The sequence below is a fragment of the Pituophis catenifer genome, unplaced genomic scaffold, assembly GCF_029215685.1.
Source record: "Pituophis catenifer annectens isolate HBS135680 unplaced genomic scaffold, rPitCat1.0.hap2 SCAF_1, whole genome shotgun sequence".
Taxonomy (NCBI): Eukaryota; Metazoa; Chordata; class Lepidosauria; order Squamata; family Colubridae; genus Pituophis; species Pituophis catenifer.
Window position 1 is genome coordinate 147320261 of NW_027256881.1, and position 27304 is coordinate 147347564.

Here is a 27304-nt window from a genome sequence, read left to right on the forward strand (position 1 = left end):
GAGTTTAGGACCTATTGATCTGAGATCTGCCCTTTAGATAAATTGTTCATTATTTGCTTCTGCTTTTATTTATATGCATCCCTAGTGGGCAATATATAGAACTGTGTGATAAAAATGTATTTGTCAAGAACAAAAGTTGCCAGATCAATCTTACCTTCTTGATGAATAACTTTTTTTTAATGATTCCAAAGCCAAAAGTGCAGTTGGAGTAGGCCATAGAATAAATGTGTTGATGTGGCTATATGAAAATTGCAAGGGGTGGGGATTGATAAAGAGAAGAGCCTCTGGGTGGCTCGGTGGAAGATTTGCTTGGAGACCAGTATTCAATCTTGGTCTGAACTGGTTGGTGTATGTGGCCATCTGTACTGAGGAGTGAACTGGTAGTAGAATGACACCAGTCAAAGTGCTACTGGTCAACTATATGACTGTGTGCAGAGTTGGGCTGGAGATCCTGCCACTCAGTTTCTGTATTGTAAGATCTGTGCTGGTGATGGAGCTAGCCATGATCCTCACCCAGGTGGCAGCAGCATTATTATGCCTGGCTGAGCCTGCCACTTCGTCTCCTTCAGAGCAACAAACACCCAAGGATTCCTACCCTTTCAGAGGATGTGGACATCCAGATGGCAATGCTAAATGGCAACAGTGGGCAAAGCAGACTGGTGAATCAGCTGGAGGCCTGCACCTTGTAGTTGCAAGGCCTGCCACATTGGTACTGGCCCTCTTTACCTCATCCTTGCTCAAAAAAAGCAGGTGTCAGCAGCTTCAGAGTAGTTCACCTTTTGGTGCTAAAGAAGTGATTGAAGGAAGGATTAGGATTGACAAACTTGGATCACAGAGGATCTGAGAGATAATGGAGAGGGGCTGGTAGTGGTAGAGAGCTGATGCCTACTCCCCCTTCCAGGTGAGTGGTGGAGGGGGTGATACGGCCATCCAATTCGTGCCAGATTGATCAAGTGATTGGGAACAATTTGGATTTACTGAAGCTATCTCAGGTGGAAACAATTCAGGGACCTGGTCGCTAATTTTGAAGTCTTTAATATCTCAAAGCTGGGTATGTCAAAGACTTTCTTTTCCTGTAAAAATCTGCCCAGCCAACTGAACAGAGAAAACAAATACTGACCTATTAGGAGATATATTGGGAGGGATTCAAAGATAGGTGTTTTCTGCAGGGGATCCTGTCGACTGGAAGAATTTGCCCTCCAAATAAAGGATGACACTCCAGGCCCTTTTCTGCAAGGCCTTCTGCAATTCCAGAACCATTACAGCTTGTCCTTGATTTACGACCACAATTGAGCCCAAAATTTATGTTGCTAAGTAAGAAAGTTGTTAAATGAGTTTTGCCCCATTTCATGACCTTTCTTGCCACAGTTGTTAAGTGAATCACTGTAGTTATTAAGTTAGTGACGTGGTTGTTAAGTGAATCTGGCTTCCCCATTGACTCGACTTAGCTTGTCAGAAGGTCACAAAAGGTGATCAGATGATTCCGGGATACTGCAGCCATCATAAATAGTTTCCAACTGCCAAGTGTCCAAATTTTGATCATGCTGCAACAATCATAAGTGTGCAAAAATTATTACAAATCACTTTTTTCAGTGCCATAATAACTTTGAATAGTCATTAAATGAATGATTATCAGTCAAGGTCTGCCTGTATTAGAAGACTTGTATTGTAGTTATAGATTGTTTTATACATATCATATTGCATTATTATTTTATGATATTACCTAACCATAAACTTCCTAGAGTCCAGTTGGAGTAAGGCAGTGTCTAAATTCCATAAAGAGACAGTTGGCATTTCTGAGGGTTGTTTTAATTGTTTCTATGGCTTCTACCTTGATTGAGTTTCTCAAGAGCTGTACCGCCTGCCCCGCGCTGCAGGGAGGCAGGACCTATTAGATTGGTCCTCTCCCGTCAATTAATGGACCCGGATGAGTTCCAGAAGGAGCTGGGGGTTATAACTGCAGATCTACTGTGCAGTCCATCTGAGCTCTTAGTCACTGTTTGGAATAGGAAGGTGACTGAGGCTCTGGATAGGATTGCACTCATGCGACCCCTCCTCACCAGTAGACTTCTCTGTGCCCTGCGGTATACAGAGGTACTGAGAGGGATGAAATGCATGAGGAGACGTCTAGAGCGCCGCTGGCAGAAGACAAGGCATGAACTCAGTCGAACACGGGTAAGAGCTGCTATTAAGGCCTACCTTGTGGCAATTTGAGGCTCAAAACAACACCACACACACAGCCATTAATGTCTAAACTGCTGTGGGAGTTGCATTGGCTGCCGATTTGCTTCCGGGTGCAATTCAAGGTGCTGGTTGTCACCTTTAAAACCCTTCATGGCTTGGGACCAGGTTATCTGAGGACCGTCTCTTGCCGGTCACATCTATGCGACCCATCAGAGTGGGGAGGCAGGGAATACCGCAGGTCCCATCCCCAAGGGAGATAGACCTGATGCGACCCAGAAGAAGGGCCTTCTCCATGGTGGCTTCCTCTCTCTGGACATTGTTCCCCCAGATATTAGAACTACCCCACTCTAATACTCTTCTGGAAGGTGCTGAAGATCTGGTTCTGCCAGTGGGCCTGGGGAACCCAGAGAGGGATGGAGCCTATTAAATGGCTCGTGTGATCTGCTGTCACCGGGGTGGGGCATGGGGGGAGATTTTATTATATTATACTATATTAATTTATTTGATTCTTTTTATTAGTTTTATTCTTTTAAATGTGGTTTTATACTCCGTAAGCCACCTTGAGTTGCGATGGACAAATAGGCAGCAATATAAATTCAATAAATAAATAAATAAATAAATTGATCTGAACAACCCAACTCAGTTATTATTTGATAGGAAGTTGCTAGGAAATCCTGTTTTGTGCTAAGAATTGCCAAAGAATTGTGCACTGTTTTTTCAACATTTTGTTGCTGAATTCCAGTAATGTAATGCCTTACTGAACAAAAAGGGTTTTGGACCACACCTGTCCCACTTTTCAAAGAGTTTTGATTTCCAAATAGTTGATTCAATTCTGAATCAAATAATCTCTCTCCAAACTAGATGTACTTGACATGGATGATAATTTAATTAGTGGGAGGATGGCACAGCATATGTAAGTTTAAGGGGACTCAGCTCTCCAGTTTTTCATCAGTTCCAAATATTCAATAGAAATTAGAGAAAACTTGTAAAAATATTTTAGTACTCTAAGTCACGTCCCTCTTCTTTTCTCTCTTCAGAATAAGTAACTAAAAAGAAATTAAATGTTATGCCAGTACATATGTGTGCCTTTGCTGTGCAGGTGACTAAAAAGGATAGGAAACACAGTGATTCATCATGCAGTCTGCAGTTATGTACTTCTGCTTAAATGGCACCAGGATAACCAAAAGTATTGTAATAATAGTATATGATTTAAAAACATCCAGTAAAAATAATTCTGCTGTTTGAACAGAGTTATAATCTCAAATGAACACTATATGCCAGTATTGCTTTGTTTGGCCGAGAATTTTAATGACTGTACAGAAACTGATTAACCTTCAGATTATTTGGTTTTTCTTATCCAGGATTTAGTATCAAAAATTTGTTGAAAGATTGATTACATACACATATGTAATCTGGATTACATATGTAATCTGGACATCAGGCTGGCCTGGACTGAAGGGGTTTTAATGGGAATTTTAGATTTTTATTGTTTGAATTTTAATTTGGACTTCTTGTTGCTTATTGCTGTGAGCCGCCCTGAGTCCTTGTGGAGAAAGGGCAGCATATAAATCCGAAAAATAAATAAATAAATAAATAAATAAATAAATAAATAAATAAATAAATAAATAAATGTCAACACAATATATTGCCTGTTCTGCATCCAATTATTTACTCTTATTTTATGGGTTATTTTTGGATATATTTTTGGTTATAGCATTTTTGGCCTCTGTTCAAAAGCATGTATTTTAAGAGAACTTCAGACTATTTCAAATATATATTTATATATGTATTGACATAGTTGTTCTTTTTTTCCTGTATTGTTGCTCTTTTTGCTGTTATTAATATCTCATTTTCACACAAAGTTCTCCCCATTTTATCTTCACAATAACTCTATGAGATACTATAGCTGAGCAATTAGGAATAATCTCTCCCGAATCTCACAAACTATTTTCCCATCTAGTTCAAAATTTATGCACGAACATGCTTTTTTGTTGTTTCAGCCACTTTTAAAACCTCATATTAACATTTTAGAATTTTCTAACGCAAGAGGTCGCAATCAGATCATTCACGTCAGCTTGAAATTGTTGGAATTTCGTAAGTCAATCCTCTTGAGAGAAAAAATGGCATTTTAGGAATCCGGTTTTGGAAAAATCATCTTACTGCTTAGAATGTTGGAAGGGAAATTCAGAACTAGAATGCTTTTGATGCCATTGTTTTAAAAATAGTTTGCTTAGGGACACATTCTGCATCCTGTCTTGACAACCAGTTTTTTTCCACAGCTAACCAAAACAAAACAGAATTAAAAAAAACAAAACACCTCCAACCAACCAAAAACCACTACCCCTAGAAATCCTTCAGTTGGGTGAGAGAAACCAGGACACCCAAATTTAAAGCTGCTGTTTGGTTGTCCATCATGAATCCAGGGATGGGCTTCAAAAATTTTAGCAAGGGGTTCTCTGCCCGGTTGCTGGGTTGGCGTGGCCATGGCAGGCATGGCCTAGTTGGCCTCCTGCCCCACCGGGGGGGGGGCTTTTTGCCCTCCCCGGGTTCTGGAGATTTTCCTCAAACCTCCAGGTGGGTGAAAACGGCCTCCCCAGGCTCTGGAGGCCCTTTGGAGGCTGGAAAAGAGCCTGTTTTTTGCTCTTCCCAAGCCTCCACACATGCTCTACACTTACCTGCATCCAGAACGGGCCATGTGGGGACTCCTGGGAGGAGAGGGGTAGGCGGGGCCAGCCAGGAGTGGGATTTGGGGATTCTCCGAACTACACAGAATCTTAGCTAGAGGTTCTCCTGAACCCCTGCGAACCCCCAGCAGCCCCTGGATGAATCCGATTTTCAGGGTTAACACTTAAATTGTGGCTGGTTAGTTTGACGTTTCACAAGATGTTGGCATAAACATTAGAGGGGAAAATGTAGCTGGAGAGGGTGGGATTTGTGTGAAGAACTTGGCAGAGAAATACCTTGTTCTTGACAAGGTTGGAGACTGGATGACAATTGTCCAGGATAGTTAAATTCCAGCAATGGCTTCCCAAGGAGGGAATATACCATCACATCCTTTAAGGTTAGTAGACTCACCCCCTTTTTCAAAGCACAGGATGAGCCTAACTGCATAACATCTCTCAGCTTTCACAAGCCAGGATTCAGGTGTGCATTTTACACAATTTATACAATTTTACACAAAATAGGGAGAAAACAGTTGAATTGGTAAATCACACGTGGTTGTTTTTATTGTAAAATTTGGTGCCCCAGGAGCAATCTATTGCAAAATAAACAGAATTGGCTTTCATTTGCAATTCAAAAAAATGACTGAAATTTTGCTTCAAGAGCAACTTTAGGGAAGTAAAAAAAGATGAGACAAAATAATTTTCCTATGTTCTGTCACCTGGAAGGACTTATAACAGCCTTCCAAACCAGTCCAGATATTTTTTACTAGACGTATCATCTCATCTTCCTTTGGGAACAAACTGTTTTTGCTGACATTCTAATGTTTTAGAGCACTAAATATGGAGATGTGGGTAGTGGGAATAACAGACCTCTTTGTTTCTGAAATGAGTATGTATTTGGGTTGTTTCCATCAATACTTTTTTTTTTTTTTTAATTTTGATTTATATGCCGCCCTTCTCCGGAGACTCAGGGCGGCTTACAATGCGTTAAGCAATAGCCTTCATACTTTTGTATATTTATACAAAGTCAGCTTATTGCCCCCACAAACTGGGTCCTCATTTAACCTACTTTAGAAAGGATGGAAGGCTGAGTCAACCTTGAGCCTGGTAAGATTCGAACCTGCAGTAATTGCAGGCAGCTGTGCTAATAACAGGGTGTTTTAAACCACTGTACTACCAAGGCAATAAGGTAAAACAATTTACAGGACTTTTCTTTTTATACACGGGCAACTGCTCTGCAGATTTTTGAAGTTATCACAGTAACCTTATTCATTGACAACAGTGAAAGATGTTAACATGTCCAAACTTTTTTTTGTAGAGTTGAACAAGGAGATACTATTTCAAGATTGACTCAGCCTTCCATCCTTCCGAGGTAGGTAAAATGAGGACCTGGATTGTGGGGGCAATAAGCTGACTTTGTATAAAAAAGAACACTGCTGGGGGGGGGGCAAAAGCCCTACTAAGCAGGTATATACAAAAAGTATGAAGGTTATTGCTAAACGCATTGTAAGCCACCCTGAGTCTCCGGAGAAGGGCGGCATATAAATTGAACCAATCAATCAATCAATCAATCAATCAATCAATAATAAATAAATAAATAAATAAGAGCTTTCAAACCTAAAATAGAAAAGAAATGGGAAAATGCAATCCTTGCATTAAAATTCTGGATAAGATTACCACCTGGTCTCCATTACTGCAGCAGGCCATTAAAATGAAAAAAAGCTGTGAACATACTCGAGAACTAGAAAGGTTTGGAAGGGAGATCTGCTAAGGACCTATACAGATGTGAGCAAGTTATCCTGTACTTCACTTTCCATCTTCAGAAGGCTGAAAATCTTTTTCGATTAAACATCTATCTTCTCTAAATGTTACTACAAATCCAACCTGTAATAATGATTTAACAGATAAGTTGAATTTCAGTCTAGGTATATACAGCATAGATAATTGTTCACTAATAAATGAACAATGTGCAATACCTTCTCTAGCTACTTTCATTCTCTAACCGTTGGCTAACGTAACATGTTGTTTGCTGTTATTCAGTTTAACAAACCTTTCTCTATTTCTAGTGATGGATTGTGATGCACCACTATCAACTACCCACAAATCATTGTTAACATTTGTAGAACTTAATATAGCTAAATTAACACCACCAGAGTCATGAAACATTTCTTGAAACACATATTGTTTTAATATGTATTTAGAGTGCTGTGTCTCCCTATTTCATTTTTATTCTCCTTCCTGTGGGTACCCTGTACAATGTTTTTCAAAAATAATGACCAACATATTTGCATCTCACAAATTCTACTTGACAATATGCTTAAGGGCTAGAGAATCATTTGAACTTTCATCTCTTCAAGGACAAGTTTTTAAATTTTTCATAAGACAAGAAAAGCTATACACTATTTTAAATACTTTATTAATCTTCCCCAGAAAATTATTGAGGCCTTCAGAAATAATATATTATATTATTCTATTATAGAATAATAGAATAATAGAAATAGTAAAATAGAATTAGTATTATCTAAAACCAGTTATGCACCCATTCTCACAGAACACATGCTATTTCACAAAATAACATAACAATGTTGAACTGTTATGAAAAGCAAATGTAAATTAAAACTGATTAAGATGAATTATAGGGAGAATCTCTGTTTTAGGAGTACCCTCATGTCCAAATAAGAAATGCAGCATTAATGAAAAGACTGAAACAAGATGAAGCTCTTTATATATGTTCACATTTTCTTATTAACATCAACCAATATAGATTGTATAGCTCAAGGAAACCTGCTTTAGTAAGTTTTTAAATTACCAGATCCAAATAGCTAGAATCTCTTAGAGCAGCTATCATCTAGAACAGGGATGTCAAACTCGCGTCGTCACGGTGGTGTCACGTGATGTATTGCGACTTTTTACCCCTTTGCTAAACTGGGTGTGGGCAGCACGTGACACATCCAGCCCGCGGGCCACGAATTTGACAGCTACATTGCTATTCTGATCTAGAATAGCAATGTAGGGTGTAAAAAGCAGGTGGCATAATCAAATGAAGTTAAAATATATATTCCTACAAAAGAATGTATGACATTATTAATTTAAATTAATTCTGAGTAGTAAGACTTAATGCTTACAGTTGATTCCAGATGCAAATATTAGATAAACTCACAATATATCCAAATTATTAATAAAAGACAGACTGAATGTAGGTATAAAACATGCTTTTATTTCTAAAGTAGAATAGTGCCCAGACCTTAAGACCATGTTGTCTATTGAGGATAAACACAAATACAAAGCTTTAGAAAAACGAACTACTTTATCCAAACAACTGGGTTGTACAGACTTCCATTTATGTAATAATTCATACTTAGAAATACATACCTGCATTTATTTGATCTATAATATCAATTAGCTTTGTACAGCAGTGACAAGGTTCGTATCATACAAGTTGATTGGCCATTGCAAGAAAAAATAAATATATTTATAGTTCAATTTTTATTATGTATTTAACACTTCAATACAAAGGTAAAGAAACTTCATTTCAACTATCTGAAGTTTGTAGAGAGGTCTGAGCTCAAAGACATGCAACAAATATGTGACAAATACTCTTATCATAATTTTGAATAAGTTATACACAGTGTACATTAGCTAGGAGTTAAAGACTATGACCCTATTACATTCTGAAAAATCAATTAAACTGTGTTTTAAAACAACAACAACGCTATCACATTTATTGGGCTAGGAATACAGAAATGATAAAATCTTCATTTTACTATATCCACATAGAGGCTTGTGGTTTTTCAGCAAAGATGCAAGCATTTTACTCAGCCCTTACTACCCTTGCACCATGTAGCACCACAAGGGCACAAAGACTGCTGCATACATCTACAAATCACACTTAGACCCCACTGGTTTTTGGATTGTGCATTTAATATTTAAGTACAATGATAATTTTTTCAACCCAGAATCAAACACTAGCAATTTGGTTTATACTGATTTACAACATTCAGACCACCAGTAAACTTTAGATACAAAAACAGTGAAGAAGGGATGCTATTCACCCTTGGGTTGCTAAAGAGATCATACTATTTACCATTGTGTCTGGCAGTATAAACAGAAAAAAATAATAGCCCAAAGGAAATTGGTGGATGGAAGGATAGAATCTAAAGATTGCAATGTGATGGCACACATTTGTATAGTTGCATGCATCAGTGTAAATCCATGCACTTGAGGTATTTTTTCCACTTGAAAAAAATACTATACAGTACATTATTATCTATCATGACTGAGCTTGAGTCACTTAAAATAATGATATTTGGCTGCTTGGATCTTAGCTATACAGATAACTATTGCATTTCTGATTCTTCAGAAATTAGGTGCATATGTTACAATACCATAGATTCTATCTTAAACTGTTTAAAATGTATGAGATCCATAGAACTAGAATTATTCAGGCATTTTAGCAAAATTTGATAATCTACAATAACATTTAATGTTCTACAGTGGACCATGCATTATTGCTTCATTTAGATGCAAGATAAGAAGAGTCTGTTACCATATTCAGCAAAATTAATGTGTTTCATGTGAAACAGCATTTTTTTTTTCTCTGCGAGTCCATTAGAAACCAGTTGTACTTTCTGCCATTCTTGCTCTTATCAGACTGCTGTTGCAGTTACACAGAGAATTAAAGTGGCTAACAGTGGGACACACACAGCTTTTAAGCTCTGGTAACTCCTTCTTCAGTCGTTCAAGCTGCTCTGTCTGGAATATATTTGGCTGCTCGGGCATCCAGTCATAAATCCTAAAATATACAAAGAAAAGAATTAAAATCTACTATCAATCTGTAACAAAGCTGTATTGGAAGCCACATAAAAGTTTAATGCCAACACTTAAAAACTATTGAAAATTGAATAATCATCACTTAAAATGGGTTATATGTACAGCTTATATCCTAGCATGTTCGTGATCATTTCCAAAATAAGCACTCGGTGTCTAATATGCTACTAAGTGGAAGTCTGGAGGTAACAATGCTAATATGGATGCCAGAAATGTTACTGGTTGTTAGGCATTACTGGGTTATAAATTGAGCCAAATTTCAGACTACATGCATGAACTCAGCATAATTCCATTACTTGTTACTCACATGCCATGTTATTTAATTTGTATATATATTGGGGTAGGCACTCCAGAGTTGCCCAGGACTGAGATTATGTTGCCAAAACAAAGCAATAAAATGGCCAGCATTTGGCAAGATCTCTTTTTCGGTTACCAAATATGGGTTGAAATAGATAAGGAAATCTGATTTTGCTCATTTCCATAATTATCCCCACCCTCACCCCCAGATAGATCAACACTGTGTGGTAGAAATTAGGGAGACTGGAATCATTTCAAGAGTGGAAACAGATGTAGTTTATGTTTAAAAACCCAGCAAAACAGCAAAACACATGCAAAAAATAATAATACCCAGTCCAATCCTTTTTTGATGTGACTACTCTTCCAGAATTTCACCCCAAGTACTTCAGGAAGGAAGTTCCCCTCACTCTATAGTTCATTTGCTAAAGAAAGCATAGTATAAACCTTGTTTTCAAATCACAAGCATGCCATTCAAAAAGAATTAAAAAGAAACAGGGATCCCAGAATTATTTTAGAAAAGCATTCTGGAAAGTAAATACAAACCTGGCATATCATGTGGAAATTGAGGATCTTGTAAAACTCTAGAGGAAGAGGAATCCATGTGTCAAGGGCTAATTAGTTGCTTGCCTATTACAGATCCTGAGCTAGCATGCTCAATAGTTTTAAAGTGAGGTAGAAAATCTGTCCTATGACTCTGGATTATCTCTTTTGATTGGCAGTTAGAGTGGAAGAGTCCAACAGTATCTCTGCATGTTCCCCATCCCTGCTTCAGATTCTTGTCTGGTTTATAAGTATACATATTTTTGCCTGTTTTCCCAAAACTAAGAATCATCCTCACGGCTCTAATTTCAGAAATATTAGGATTACAACTATAATATAGTTTCAAACTGATCAGCTGTTCCAGGCAGCGGGGATTGCTGCCGCTGTTCGCTGCTGCTGCCTGTCACTGCCACCACCCCCACCCCTCCCCACAGGTATGACAAACCACTGCAGCCTTGTCTGTTACGCAATATTCACTCCATAAGACACACAGACATTTCCACCCACTTTGGTGGGGAGGGTGCATCTTATGGAGCGAAAAATACAGTAAGTTTGCTAATTATCGCCTGGATTGTACTCTCAGCAGAATTACCCACATTTGGAATACTAACGTAATACTGAAGAACTTGGTGACTTACATATTTATCTTACACCAATGGATAGGAACATCATTGCTGGATAGTGATACTCAACAAGATGGTTCAGTTTTGTCTTCCAAATCTGAACACTATTTTACTCTATCTTTTTGTGTGCCTTTGAATCAATGTTAATAACTCTTGGCAACTGCTCCAGACTACTCCCTGCAGTTTTCTTGGCAAGATTTTTTGAAGTGCTTTGCCATTGTTTCCTTCCTAGGGCTGAGAAAGTATGACTGGCCCAAGGTCACCAAGATGTGGGATTAGAATTACAGTCCCCAATTCTAGGCCAGTGCCTTAGTCACTATACCAACTCTCTTATTTAAGCCTGTTTGAATTTTATCTAATGCAGCATGGAATTCAATTGGGGACTTTTTGAAAACTAGTACTAAAGTCAACAATCAAAACCTGGTTTCATTCAATCAAGTCCTTTACAATATTCTCTACTTTGAGATGCCAACTTCCCTACACAACTGAGTTGACCCAGTTGATGGATGTTATGGCAGCATAAGAAGTTTCCCAAATAGCTTTCCAGTTGTCAATTGTCTTTAAGGAGATAACTAATCACTGCATTTGGACAAGCACTTAATGGTTGGTCAACCACGAGACTGATGGTTAGTTTTCTATCCTCACAGGTAAAGTATGCTAAAATTTAAAGTCATGAGTATTTAATAGCTGAACAGAAATATGGATGAGAAAGGGCAGGGATGTAGACGTTGTGGTATCCAGATTGGCTGACAGATGGATTATTCCCTAAAATGATTAATTCATTCCAGACTAGTTAAGAATGATAACTAAGACCCATTGTCTCCACTACCCTCCAAAGTTTGCAAGGCATTACAATCTTCTGGCCAATGATCTTGCCTATGCCTATTCTACAATGCACCACTGTTTATTTTGTAGAACTAAATATGTTCCTTCTAAATAAGGACCAAAGAATTAGCATAAAGAAAAAAACACCAACAGCTGCACCTAAAATCTGATAAATAAAATTGTTTTGTCTCTGTACTGTTCTTCACAGAGGGAATAGAAACACCCTTAAATAAAACCAGCACATAGAGAAAATTCTGCTAAAAAACCAGAAACTAGAAAGCTGAAGGCCAACTAGATTTTTTGGACATAACCAGATTTCCCAGAATATGTGAGCCAAGTGGGATATTTTCTCTGAAACTGACTACATCCATAACATCCCGTTAAGTTTAGTACACATCTTTTGCCAAATGCCAGTATTGTTCCTCTTCTTGCAAGCAGTGTAGACACCCCCACAGAGTGCTATTCACAACATTACATTACATTAGCATAATAAAAGTTCAAATTTGGGATTAGGTCAGCAAATGAAAAACTTTATTTGAAATTTGTTGCAATCAGAGACAGCTGTTCTACTTCTTCAAATAGTTCACCAACATAATAAAGCCAAGTAACTGTTAATTTATTATCAATGAATTTCAGTGCATCCTCTTCAGAGAATTTAAGGATGTGCATGAAATGGAAAGTTGCCAAACAGTTCTGAGTGGCCTGCAGTTTTGCAGAATCAACACCTAAGCCATTCTGGTTGTTCTGAAGTGCAACCAGGGTAAAGCTGGTACACTTTACTCCCCCCTTCTTTTTCATGGGCTGCATATTGGTCCACCCACCAATTGTCCTAGTGCCTTATCTTTCTTTTTGCCAAAATTAAAGAAAAGCTCATTGACAGTTGTGGTTATTCAAATAGCCCATACCTATCTTCTCAAGTTCCCTTCCCTTAGTCTCTGATGTCTTTGTCCTTTTCTCACTTTCTTCATTCCACTCAAAACTCTTTGGCTCAGAACACAGATTTTTGTATCTGGATCAAATACACATTTCAGTACAGAAATGGACTGCCTGAAATGAACTGTTCAATGCATGGAATGATTCGTGCATACAGTGCTTTGCATGTTACAGGATGTATTGGAAAGGGAATCAGGACAAAATACTTACCCAAAGGTATAGATTTACATTCTAGTAATTTCTAGGACCTGATCTCGATTTAATTCCTATATACAGTAGATATGTAAATGTAAAGAATCCCTTGTGTAGAGCTTGACTCCTGATGACTACATGAACACGTCCATGTAATTTACTAACCAAAATGCAGAAATAATTTATTCAGAAATGTTTGACTTCCCAGAATAATCTATTGCTTTGGGACTTCATGGTAATCCCCCGTCCAAGTACAAATCAGCTTTAATACTGCTTAGCTTTTTTTTCTAGATTAGTCATGGTTGCTAGGAGTTAGTCCTATGTAAATGGACATTTGGAAATAAATGTTTTAGATCTGCTGCTTTCTAAATCATTTGATACAACATTGAAAAGAACTATAAATTCTGCCTAGGCAAACGTTTCATTTAATTACCGGCCTGATGCAGATAAAATGCAGACTATCTGCCGCACAACGTTTGGTGATGAGAAGTGCATGTATATTTATCCGTTCTTCCTTCCTCCTTTTACACAGGCATCCCTGAAGCAAGTATAATTGTTACAATATGCCACTCACACCATGGCAAAGCTGGTTGCTCATTCGCATACAGTTAAAATTGCATACAGTATTTTGTATTAAGTACGTTCATTCCTATTAGTGACTTTATATTAAGAGCATTTGGTTTCAAAACTGAAAATGCAAAGGACATGGCTACAACACGATGATGATGTCTTTTATTAAACATGTGTGATGCCCAACACTCAACAATAACGATAATTTATTAAACGTGCGTGCTGCCCAACACAATAATAACAATAATTTATTAAACTTGCATGCTGCCAGACTCTCAATAACTCTGGGCAGTTCACCATGATCAAAGAAAGACATTATAATAAAATCATTAAAAAATAAAAGGTATAGGATGGCAAGTACAATGAAGTGGTGTCTCATGCACTGAAGGCCTGGATAAAGAGCCATAGTAGATATAAGCATGGAGGGTAATTTTGATCACCTAAGTTTGATTAGCAATCACCTGGCCTAAGAAATGCAGTTGATCAACATAATTCTTAAATAAGAACAGAAATACTGAAATAAATTTCTTTCTGTTTATAGTCTGTTCAGTCATAATAGAGCCCAACCCAAAAATGCAAAGAGTTTAAATGTTCACTATAAGTTACATGTGATAGTTAGGATGTTGTAATACCTATCATACACCAGACCATGAACTCCGTATTCCCTCAGCTTCTTTCTGTTCTCTGGCTCATTTGCTTCATCTCCCCAGCAAAAGACAACTAAGCCTTTAGATATGGCATGGTCAATATATGATGGAGTTTTCAGCAACTCTTCAGTATGTGCGTTAATACCCTGGAAAAGAAATAGAATGCCTAGATCAACTTGAATGCATCAGAAATGTTACACGTGGTGTTTATAAAGACACTGTGCGGTCATTACAGCACCCTTCTAATATTTAGTTTGCAGCAAAAAAATATAGTTAGCAGTCTATGCAGCACTTTAGAATGCACAAACATATTCATCTGCATTTAATCCCCTGAGGTAGTAATGGGAGTGGCTGCTTTAAAGTGCGGCAGAAAGGGACTAGGTTTACATTTCAAAATACCTTCTGGAGATCAAAACTGTGGTGCTGTCCAGACAATGGACAGGAAAAAAACCAAACAGTTGCCATGAACTTGTCTTATTGTTTTATGACTTACCAACAAATTTTCAAAGAGTGCAAAACTTGTAGCAATCGCTGTTGTACGGCATCTGAGATCCATGAGTTCTGGATAAGTATCACATTTCCCTTGAGTTAGAAACAATATGGGATACTTATTTTGCTTATGTCTGACCCTAGAAAATTAAAATAAGATAAAAATTTTATTATCTTCTGTGTGGTTCTAATAACGCAACTATATTCTTTCTTTTAAAACAATATCACTTATGTACATAGAAATGACTATGGAGTATCCTACAAGGTGTAAGAAAATTAGAGTGAAGTTATGACCATCACCTTAGTAAAGCCAGCTACCCAAAAATAATGGGCAATGTACTCCAGCAATTGTTGAAGGACCATAAAATCCTCACTTGCTATTCCTAAAGAATATGAAATATTCTGAATCCCTCTTTTAAAATAAAATGTATTACCAAAATCCAGCAAAGTTATACATGGAAATGTTATCTTTGACAGGAGTTTCCTTTGAATTGAAATATTCAGTTTAAAATACTACTAGTCTATTGTAACCTTTTTATTTGGCCTCTTAAAAATATAGATTTCATTGTTTAAAAACATTTAGGTAACATTTCCCACATGTATAACTTTGCTGGAATTTGGTAATACTTTTTACTTTAGAAGAGGAATTCAAAATATTTCATATTCTTTAAGAATAGGAACTAGGGATTTTGTGGCCCGTCAACAATTGATGGAGTACATTCCCCATTACATTTGGGCAGGCTGGCTATTAATTTGGGATACTCGATGCTGCAATAGATACCCTTATTCCCTGGTTTAGAGATTTCAAGCATAGTAACATGAGGATTGTTCGCCCATGTCTGTTTCTATTAGCATTTGGGGGGGGGGGGGGGTAGGGCAGAATGTGAATCTTCTAGTTATACAGTATTTTAAATCCTACTGATATAAAACATTCCTAAGATAAAACTACTTCATTGACAAGGCCCTTAAAATATTTTCATTAAACTCACATTGTGCATATATCTGCATCAAATGAAGAAAATATAACCCTCCTTCCTCCAGCTTTGAGCAGAACAGTCTTCAAAATTATATCTAGATAGACGTTCATGTCAAAATAAGTTGAAAGGTTGCCATCCCACACACCATCCTACAAAAAATAAAAGCCACAGAGGTAGGGTTATTGAAGTTTAATGGAAAGACACTGATTTAGACAATATGTCTTGACATATAACTTGGCTCCAAATCACTGAAGTTATCAGTAGAGCAAAACCTCAATTTAATGGAACTCCAATTAATGGACTTCAGCAACAAGAGACTAAATATGCATTCAGACTTCACCCCTGAAATATCAGAGGTCAGTTTTTTTCAAAGTTTGTTCAGACAATTGATGTTATTTGTGAGATTTAGGCAATGACAAAATGTTAATATTACTTGCATCAATTTATGTCATTTGTTAATGTAAATGTTATGTATACTAATGCAAATGATATAAAAACATAAATAAGGGCAATATGAAGTAAATTTCAATCAGTTTAACAAATATTTGGCCTTAAAAGATATGTCTTGCCACCAAATGGTCTTATACACTGAGGTTTCACTGTACAGAATATAATTGTTATTTTACCATTTCAGGTCAAATAAGCAGATGAATCTTTTGGGAAATTTTTCTTTCTCTATATATAAACATTGTGTAGTATGGAATTCTGAATTTTTACCTGAATCACATACAGATTTCACATCTCCATGTTTTACTCAAGTCATAGTCTTTCATCTTAAAAAATATCTTCCTCACACCAAAAGCTCTAGTATATATATGTCTGCATCAATCTATTGTGCTAGTTCATGGTCCTATACATTGTAGTTGTCAAGTTTCCGAAAGATGCCCTAATTAATTCATGAGCCATGATCCAAACTTCAAAGGAAATATATTCATTTATTAGGAGCACCATTCCGGCAATACTCGGATGGTTAGGACTGATCCTACGTAGATTTACATTCCCCTATGACCCTGTCTCTCCCCTCCTCTCTGGCCATGTCATAAATCACATTCTCCAATTAACCACTTTGGCTGGCTGTGAAACCTAACGCCCTTTTTCTGGTTGCGGTCAGAAAGAATGTATGGAATTCACTTCGGTTCTCCCTCCCTCCTGCTCATGGCAACTTGAAAGCTTTGCAAGTTGACATTAGTAACAGACAACCACTGCAAATGTCTTAATTCCTTTCAACACCATTGTTTTATAATATAACTGTTGACTTAAAGGAAGTAGATAAAACTTAAGGTTTATGTAAACACTATATATTAAAACATTGATTCTTACCTTTTGCTGGCAGATCCATTTGATTTCTATATTAAATCCAACTTCTTCAGGAATCAATTCTAGTACCTAGTTAAAAAAAGGAATTCCAGCAATATAAGCACTACTGATCAGGTCAAGTATAAAACATTGATTTACAGACCTGCATTCAATGGATTTTGGCTGTTACGGACAAAATCTGAAGTTGTAAATGCTATGTAATTTATATATATTCATTTAAACTATCATTTTGCATATACAATTTGTAAATTTGGCATTACATAATTGATCAATAAAACTGTATTAACTTGCCTGTATTTAGAAGTGATTTTTTTTTTATTTAAAATACCTTGGAGTTCCTTTTAGAACTTATAAGAGTTGTTCAAAAACAATTTCCAAATAACTACACATGGCAGCTTGAGAATCAATTAGTTTCTCAAATATCCTATTATACTGTAATGAATGCCACATAGAAAATCTACCATCACTTAAAAATAGGTGCAACCAACGAAAGGAAATTTTAACCCTTATCTAAACTGAATCTTCTAAAGTTTGTGCTCTTAAGTTTAATGCTACATTGCAAAATTGATTCTTAAAAAATATAAACTTTTAGGTTCACTTCATCAATTAATACACTGTTTGCTATATTAACTTCCTAGCTTTTCATTAACTTAATCAGCTTTCATAAAAACATTAAGATTTTCTACGTATAGATTTTTTTTAAAAAAAAATGTGCATGCAGTTAACTGACCTAATTTAAACAATCAATTTCTTGAATCTGCTTTTTATCAGTTTAGTACACTGGAGTTTTCTCTACACCTATGTTCCATTTATGGAATTCTTGATCCAGGACACCTATTTGACATTATCTGAAAGAATTTCCATTGGTTTCGTAGATTAGCATTTTGTAAATAGCCACCTAAATGTTTATCTGGTATTTATCTGCTACCTAGCCTTGATTTAATTTCTTTGATTATATGTAATTTTAAAAATTTAAGTTTGATACATATATTTTGGTTATTCTTGCCTTGAGTATACTCATATTACATATACAGTGGGGCAAAAAAGTATTTAGTCAGCCACCAATTGTGCAAGTTTTCCCACTTAAAAAGATGAGAGAGGCCTGTAATAGACATCATAGGTAGACCTCAACTATGAGAGACAAAATGAGAAAACAAATCCAGACAAACACATTGTCTGATTTGGAAAGAATTTATTTGCAAATTATGGTGGAAAATAAGTATTTGGTCACCTACAAACAAGCAAGATTTCTGGCTCTCACAGACCTGTAACTTCTTCTTTAAGAGGCTCTTCTGTCCTCCACTCATTACCTGTATTAATGGCACCTGTTTGAATTTGTTATCAGTATAAAAGACACCTGTCCACAACCTCAAACAGTCACACTCCAAACTCCACTATGGTGAAGACCAAAGAGCTGTCGAAGGACACCAGAAACAAAATTATAGACCTGCACCAGGCTGGGAAGACTGAATCTACAATAGGCAAGCAGCTTGGTGTGAAGAAATCAACTGTGGGAGCAATAATTAGAAAATGGAAGACATACAAGACCACTGATAATCTCCCTCGATCTGGGGCTCCACGCAAGATCTCACCCCGTGGGGTCAAAATGATCACAAGAACGGTGAGCAAAAATCCCAGAACCACACGGGGGGACCTAGTGAATGACCTGCAGAGAGCTGGGACCAACGTAACAAAGGCTACCATCAATAACACACTATGCCGCCAGGGACTCAGATCCTGCAGTGCCAGGCGTGTCCCCTTGCTTAAACCAGTACATGTCCGGGCCCATCTGAAGTTTGCTAAAGAGCATTTGGATGATCCAGAAGAGGATTGGGAGAATGTCATATGGTCAGATGAAACCAAAGTAGAACTGTTTGGTAGAAACACAACTCGTCGTGTTTGGAGGAGAGAGAATGCTGAGTTGCATCCAAAGAACACCATACCTATTGTGAAGCATGGGGGTGGCAACATCATGCTTTGGGGCTGTTTCTCTGCAAAGGGACCAGGACGACTGATCCGGGTACAGGAAAGAATGAATGGGGCCATGTATCGTGAGATTTTGAGTGCAAACCTCCTTCCATCAGCAAGGGCATTGAAGATGAAACGTGGCTGGGTCTTTCAGCATGACAACGATCCCAAACACACCGCCCGGGCAACGAAGGAGTGGCTTCGTAAGAAGCATTTCAAGGTCCTGGAGTGGCCTAGCCAGTCTCCAGATCTCAACCCCATAGAAAACCTTTGGAGGGAATTGAAAGTCCGTGTTGCCCAGCGACAGCCCTAAAACATCATTGCTCTAGAGGAGATCTGCATGGAGGAATGGGCCAACATACCAGCAACAGTGTATGCCAACCTTGTGAAGACTTACAGAAAACCTTTGACCTCTGTCATTGCCAACAAAGGATATACAGTCAGGTCCAAAAATATTGGGACATTGACACAATTCTAACATCCTTGGCTCTATACACCACCACAATGGAGTTGGAATGAAACAAACACAATGTGCTTTAACTGCAGACTGTCAGCTTTAATTTGAGGGTATGTACATCCAACTCAGGTGAACGGTGTAGGACTTACAGCAGTTTGCATATGTGCCTCCCACTTGTTAAGGGACCAAAGGTAATGGGACAGAATAATAATCATAAATCAAACTTTCCCTTCTTAATACTTGGTTGCAAATCCTTTGCAGTCAATAACAGCCTTAAGTCTGGAACGCATAGACATCACCAGACGCTGGGTTTCATCCTGGGCCTTTTATCTGCCAGGCCTCTACTGCAACTGTCTTCAGTTCCTGCTTGTTCTTGGGGCATTTTCCCTTCAGTTTTGCCTTCAGCAAGTGAAATGCATGCTCAATGGGATTCAGGTCAGGTGATTGACTTGGCCATTGCATAACATTCCACTTCTGTCCCTTCAAAAACTCTTTGGTTGCTTTTGCAGTATGCTTTGGGTCATTGTCCATCTGCACTGTGAAGCGCCGTCCAATGAGTTCTGCAGCATTTGGCTGAATGTGAGCAGATAATATTGCCCGAAACACTTCAGAATTCATCCTGCTGCTTTTGTCAGCAGTCACATCATCAATAAATACAAGAGAACCAGTTCCATTGGCAGCCATACATGCCCACGCCATGACACTACCACCACCATGCTTCACTGATGAGGTGGTATGCTTAGGATCATGAGCAGTTCCTTTCCTTCTCCATACTCTTCTCTTCCCATCACTCTGGTACAAGTTGATCTTGGTCTCATCTGTCCATAGGATCTTGTTCCAGAACTGTGAAGGCTTTGTTGGATGTTGTTTGGCAAATTCTTCGGTCATCCACCACAGTTGTTTTCCATGGTTTCCCGGGTCTTTTGGTGTTGCTGAGCTCACCGGTGCATTCCTTCTTTTTGAGAATGTTCCAAACAGTTGTTTTGGCCACGCCTAATGTTCTTGCTCTCTCTCTGATGGGTTTGTTTTGTTTCTTCAGCCTAATGATGGCTTGCTTCACTGATAGTGACAGCTCTTTGGATCTCATCTTGAGAGTTGACAGCAACAGATTCCAAATGCAAATAGCACACTTGAAATGAACTCTGGGCCTTTTATCTGCACATTGTAATTGGGGTAATGAGGGAATATGACACACCTGGCCATGGAACAGCTGAGAAGCCAATTGTCCCATTACCTTTGGTCCCTTAACAAGTGGGAGGCACATATGCAAACTGCTTTAAGTCCTACACCGTTCACCTGAGTTGGATTTACATACCCTCAAATTAAATCTGACAGTCTGCAGTTAAAGCACATTGTGTTTGTTTGATTTTTGATTTTATTAGATTTGTATACCGCCCTACTCCCGAAGGACTCAGGGCGGTGAACAGCCAAAAAATAAGACACATAGATTACAAAATTTAAAAACAGTATAAACCCACATTAAATAATTTGGCCTGGGACAAATTAAAAACACCCCCATGGTTAAGACAAATTTAAAATTTACAATTTAAAAAAGGAAAAAGTTAGGCCAGGCCAGTCTGTTGAAATAGAAAAGTCGAGGGTGCAGCGGAAGATGCGTAGATCCGGGATCCTCTGTATCTCCGGGGGAAGCTCATTCCAGATAGCAGGTGCCCCCAAAGAGAAGGCTCTCCCCCTGGGGGCCGCCAGCCGGCACTGTTTGGCCGACGGCATCCTGCGGAGCCCCTCTCTATGACAGCGTACTGGCCGGTGAGAGGCTGCTGGTGGCAGCAGGCGGTCCCGTAAGTATCCAGGTCCTAAGCCATGAAGTACTCTAAAGGTGGTAACCAAAACCTTGAAGCGCACCCGGAAGACCATCAGGAGCCAGTGCAGCTCGCACAGGAGAGGTGTTACATGGGGACGCCACGTCGCTCCCATAACCACACACGCGGCCGCACTCTGCACCAGTTGGAGCCTCCATTCCAACTCCATTGTGGTGGTATAGAGCCAAAGATGTTAGAATTGTGTCGATGTCCCAATATTTCTGGACCTGACTGTATAACAAAGTATTGAGTTGAACTTTTGATATTGACCAAATACTTATTTTCCACCATAATTTGCAAATAAATTCTTTCCAAATCAGACAATGTGATTATCTGGATTTATTTTCTCATTTTGTCTCTCATAGTTGAGGTCAATTACAGGCCTCTCTCATCTTTTTAAGTGGGAGAACTTGCACAACTGGTGGCTGACTAAATACTTTTTTGCCCCACTGTGTATCAAGTTAACAAAATAAATGCTAACAGAGTTCCATGAGGCAGACACTCTGAAATCATTATCTATAAGCTGTCTTTAGCCACAAGCATTAGAAAGATAAAAGTTCAGCTCTGATTATGCAACAGATTTAAAAATACTTACAAAGCAACAAACACAATTAAAATTATTTATATCATCTTGCTCACTATCTGTAATAGAGCCAAATATTATTTTAGTATTTTTTTAAAATCATGGGATTATTCTCTTAGGTTTTAATACCTCTAGTATTCTATTTCAGAGTTTATACTAAAATGTACTAAAATGACTAAATGGTAGCTTACTGATTGTAAAGAAGGGAATGGCTGCATCTCAGAAGCTATATTTTCTTCTTCTTTAAATGATACTGTAGAGAAGAAATATAAAATGAAAGAAAAAAATTAAATAAAGGGAACCCAATTTCAACAGTTTATGCAATTACCAATGATGCATAATCTGAGATAGAGATGTCCAATTTTTTTCACCTTGGAGGTAACAATTCACACTCCTAACCTGGAGGTAACAATTCACACGCCTAACCTGATAATGGATCAGAAGCCTTTCAATGAGACCATGATGTCAATGGAAGGGACACAACTGAAAAAATAGGGGCTATTTTTGGATTTGAGGATTAAGGGTGAAAGTAGGAGATGGTGCACTCTCATCCTCACTTTTATATCACTCTTTTTAAACATGTAAATCGCACCATCAAAATTCTGCCAGGCATTTTCAGGGAGCTTCAGTTGGCCAACAGATTACCCTTCTATTTATAAAGGCCAGCAATTTATTGCCCGATCTCTAGAAATGTCAATGATCTTGCTCCAAGGCAGAGCTGTAATAAGATAAATGCAACATGTAGTGGCTAATTTAATGATAATAGCACATCTAAATTGTCTCCCATTAATCTTCTTCCTTGACTTTTCTGAATGATAAAAACATTTCATACATCAATAAGCATCTGTTATGAAATCCATCTTAAATGCCTCATAAAATAGGAGGGAGTTAGACTAAAACAGAGGTCCCCAACCCCTGGTCCGCAGCATGCCAGAAATTGCAAACAAGTGAAGCCCCATCTGCGGGATGCAGGCAGCACATGAAGCCACACACACCCTGATCTGTGGGAAACCCTCTCTCCACAGAACCAGTCCCTGATGCCCAAAAGGTTGTGGGCCGTTGGATTGAAAAACATCTATGCAGTAATTGGCCTTCTTCAATATCTCAATACAGAATTATCAAAATGTATCCGGTATATTGCTTAGCTTAACCAGGAAAACCAATTCCAAAGAGATATTACTAATTTGATTAAAGAACTACTGTTTTTTTGTGGCTTATTGCTTTATTAAAAAATAGGATAGTAAATCACTAAAAACTGGGGGAGAGTTCTCATACATAGGAAATATATTTTGCATATTAACAGTGCTATAAATCTACTCCCACCTAAACACACTACAAACTATTGAAATTAAACAGCAAGGTCATTAATAAATGCATAAATATGCACTGTGGAAGCATGACCAAGAGTTAGGGTACATACCTTGACTATCTTTAGATTTCAAAGCAGTCACATGTGTCAACTACAAATTGAATGAATAAAATATTTTAGAAACCTTTATCAAAACTCGCAAAACCTTTCAAGCATATTCATTTTCTGAGCAATATCTATAAAATGTTGTCCTAAAAATAAAGACATAAACTGTCTATATGATAATAAAAACCTTGTTGCTATTTGAACTTTTGCAGAGCACAGCATCATGAATGTGTTGACATTTATAGTCTTATAAATGTCAATGTCAGGAATGTACTGTACTTTTCGGAGTATAAGACACACTTCTCCCCCTCCCAAAAAAAGTGGGTGGAAATGTCTGTGTGTCTTATACAGTGAATGTTGCCGAAGCCCTGCCCACCCACCGGCCCCCACCCTTTGGCTTCTGCCTCCCAGCAATTTGCCTTCTTACAGCAAACAGTGTGGTCAGCTTCAGCACAGCCTGATTTAGCACGAGATGCTGATTGGCGGTTGGATCTGAATACCTATCAGTTGTTCTAGGCTGTGGGGATCGCTACCACCCATCGCCGCCAATGCTGCCCATCACCACTGCCACCTATCGCCTTCTCCGCATGCCCCATTTTTGGCTCGTTCCAGATGGCGGGGATAGGCGGCGCCGATGGGTGGCGATGGAGCCAATAGGCAGTGGCGATCTCCACAGCCTGGAACAGCTGATAGGAGGTATTCTGGGAGGCAGATCCAACCGCCAATCAGCTGCTCGTGCTAAATCAAGCTGTGCTGAAGCTGACCACACTGTTTGCTGTAAGGAAGCAAATTGCTGGGAGGCAGAAACAGATTTTTTTTTCTTGTTTTCTTCCCCAAAAGCTAGGTGTGTCTTATACTTTGGATCATCTTATAGTCCGAAAAATACAGTATTTATAAAATTTCTATGCTGTCAATTCTTCACAATCACAATGGCTTACAACAGAATATTCAGATATCAAATATTAAAGGCTCTAATGCTGGGAAAGGTGGAAAGAAAAAGACGACAACAACCAGGAATAAAGTGGTTGGCACACTATCGGAAAACCTGAAGAGGTTATGAACAGATCATAATGGAGAAAATCTATGTGGTCTCTAGGAGCTGATGCTGACTTGATTGATAGCACATAATCAATCAAACATTTATATTACTTAATAATGAGAAATAGGCATCCAAATAGCAACAATCACAAACATTCCTCAAAACCAAGTCTTCAAAGCCTTCAGAAGACAATCAGTGAGGGAGACAGCCTAATTTTTAGAGGGAGTTTGTTCCATAATGCAGGCACCATAATAGAAAAGCTATCCAGACCCAAACAGCCTGCAGGCAGGAGTTGAACAGCATTTCTAGCAAGGTCTGAGATGGCAATATTAAAAGAGTTCGAGCAGTATATTAATAATTTTGCACCCCAATAATCAGATAACTTCTCACAGCAGCTTCATGAAGATATGAATTACAAAGTACAAGAGAACATTTGGGGTACCTCACAAGGGAGACCACTGAGCCAATTTCATATCTCCCACTGACTAGAACTGCCCACTAAGACAGGAACAAATGGTTCCCCTAATCATAGGCAGCCCAGATAAATAATGCTGTTACTTGATGTATTTTTTGAGAAATGCTTAATGAATCAGTCAATAAAATACTGTACCTTTAATAACTTCAGCTGGGGAAATGTAAGCTCTTTAACTGCAATCTCAAATAATTCCAATGTTTCAGTTTCCATTTTCTTTACAGAAAGAGTGAAAAAATACAGGTAAGTTATAAAATCACTGAATTTACTGAATTCACTGAATGTTAGAAATTCTTCTAAGGCTATCTGCTAGGAAGTAGATCTGATAGTTAAGGTACCAGGTTAGAAACCAGGAAAATGTGAGTTCTAGCTCTCCCCCCCTTAGGGATAAAAGCTAGCTGGGCAATTTTGGGCAAGACACTCTCTCAGCCCAACCCAGTTTACAAGGGTTGCTATGGGAAAAATAAGAGAAGGAATGAGGTATGTTCATTGCCTTGAGTTACTTATAAAGTAATACAGGTAAAAAAAAATTTTTAAAATAAACTTAATACATAAATTTAATAGGACTTACTCCCAGATGAACATATGCAGATTGTGTTGTAGAGTCAATGTAAGCATTTTCGTAATAATTATTTATACAAATTTGTATTAAATAATCTATAATAGTTATATATTAATTAAAAAGCAAATAAAAAAAGTGAAGCTAATAAGTAAAGTAACATTAAGGATAATATTAAAGATTTCCTTATTAGGAATTTCAAGGTGTTTAAACTATAGACAGCATAAAAAGAACAAGAAAAGACAGCATAGTGTCCTGAAATATAGTGCTATCTAGAAAACCAATTTTTTCCAAATTTTCCATTTGAGACATGTTACTCTAATAAATATCCCTGTGATTCATTCAGATCAATAGGTGCCTTAAACTTAACAATTTTGATCTTGAGTATCAAGAGAAGGAAATAAATAGGTAAAATATAGTATTCTGAAACAGAAGCCATTAATTGAATTGTATTGCTATCAACAATGTTAGCTTCTTGAATAAAAACCATGTAATGGACACTCAAAACATTAACTAAATCATGTACAATGAACATACCTTTTTCATTGCAATGCAGCAAGTAAGATCATGATATATAATTGGGATATGATCTCGGGAAAGGTGTACATCAAATTCCACAAAGGCTGCTCCCTAAGTGAAAAGTGTGGGGGAAAAGGGAGAGGGAGATAAACAATATAGAATTTAGAAGCTAAGTAGAAAAAACATGCACATAAAGAAGTTCTCTCCCATTCATTCCAAGCCTGTTACATTGTTTTCATGTCATCTTTCTCCGATGGAATAATAATAATTATTATTATTATTATTATTATTATTATTATTATTATTATTATTATTATTATTATTATTATTATTAATTTTGTATACCGCCCTTCTCCCAAAGGACTCGAGGCGGTGAACAGCCAGCAGATAAAATACAGAAAATACAAAAATTAAAACAATATTAAAAAACCAATTAAATTAATTTGGCCCACAGTTAAAACACCCCCATTGAATCTGACTCAATGTATGCTTTGAGAGAAATGCCAGGAGTCACACTCCTAGAAGCAGGAAGGCCCAGCACACAAAATTAATGTTATTTTCATTAATAAGCATTAACTGTCAGGTTTCGATGCTATCTGAAAATAAATGAATTTCCAAACTGCCGATCTTTGAGGAAATTTTCTCTTTATTGAGCATAGTGATCTGTCCCTGGCTCTTTCGCAGTCAGCACTGACCTCTGGCCCCCAAGCCCTCCCTTTCTGATCCCCAATTCTCTGCGTCTCATTGGCTATCTTCCAAGCCACTCTCCTCATCCCATCTCCATCAAATCACAGGAATGTCCCCCCCTCCTCCCATCTCCAAGGAAACAGAATCTTCAAAGGAATTAAGTAGGCAAAAGTTCAAGCTTCTCCTCTCCTTTCATATGTCAGCGCTGGAACGCTGACATCAACTAAATCACATAACATTCATTTAATATCTCATGAAAATTTCCTCCATCTTTCCTACTGAAATTTAAAATACAAAAGTAGCTTATTGAGGTTCTGTGGGGGAACATTTTAGTTACCTTCAGGCTGCAAGGACAAAAAATTCAAGCAATGTTCAGTATTATCCCCCTTCATAGAATTCATAAATGATCCCTTATCCCGTTACTATGCATTAAAATTCCCTTGGGCATTAGGTACGTAATTTGGCAAAGAATTCTAAAATAATTCCTTGACTTTGAATTGGATCCACAGAGCTTCCTTCACAGATTCAAAGCGGTCTTCAATTTAGAATAAGTGGGGAGATCTCTTCGAATAGGTGGGCATGAATGCATGAAGAAGAAATGTATGAAAATTTAAGATCTAGAATAATTTTTACATTCATTCTTTCCCCACAATTTCATCTGCATGTATTCTAAAAAGTAACAAGTTTTTAAAAAGTTTTCCA

At 37.8% G+C, this 27304-nt stretch overlaps 1 protein-coding gene across 5 annotated transcripts in view; it reads right to left on the reverse strand.

Annotated features, from left to right (window-relative positions):
- Positions 1-8044: 8044 nt before the first annotated feature.
- GPCPD1 (glycerophosphocholine phosphodiesterase 1) overlaps positions 8045-27304 on the reverse strand; it is a 53898-nt gene continuing 34638 nt past the window's right edge. For 4 of the 5 annotated variants that reach the window (XM_070933049.1, XM_070933048.1, XM_070933050.1 and 1 more), the window contains 9 exons: positions 25934-26026; positions 24976-25053; positions 23333-23372; positions 22104-22165; positions 17088-17153; positions 15780-15916; positions 14795-14930; positions 14287-14447; positions 8045-9639 (listed from right to left, as the gene is read on the reverse strand). In XM_070933049.1, the coding sequence (XP_070789150.1) occupies positions 9456-9639; positions 14287-14447; positions 14795-14930; positions 15780-15916; positions 17088-17153; positions 22104-22165; positions 23333-23372; positions 24976-25053; positions 25934-26026 (957 nt within the window). In that variant the 3' untranslated portion in view covers positions 8045-9455. Of the gene's footprint in view, positions 9640-10514; positions 10553-14286; positions 14448-14794; positions 14931-15779; positions 15917-17087; positions 17154-22103; positions 22166-23332; positions 23373-24975; positions 25054-25933; positions 26027-27304 lie in introns of all 5 variants that reach the window. The other variant, XM_070933051.1, reaches the window with a different exon arrangement.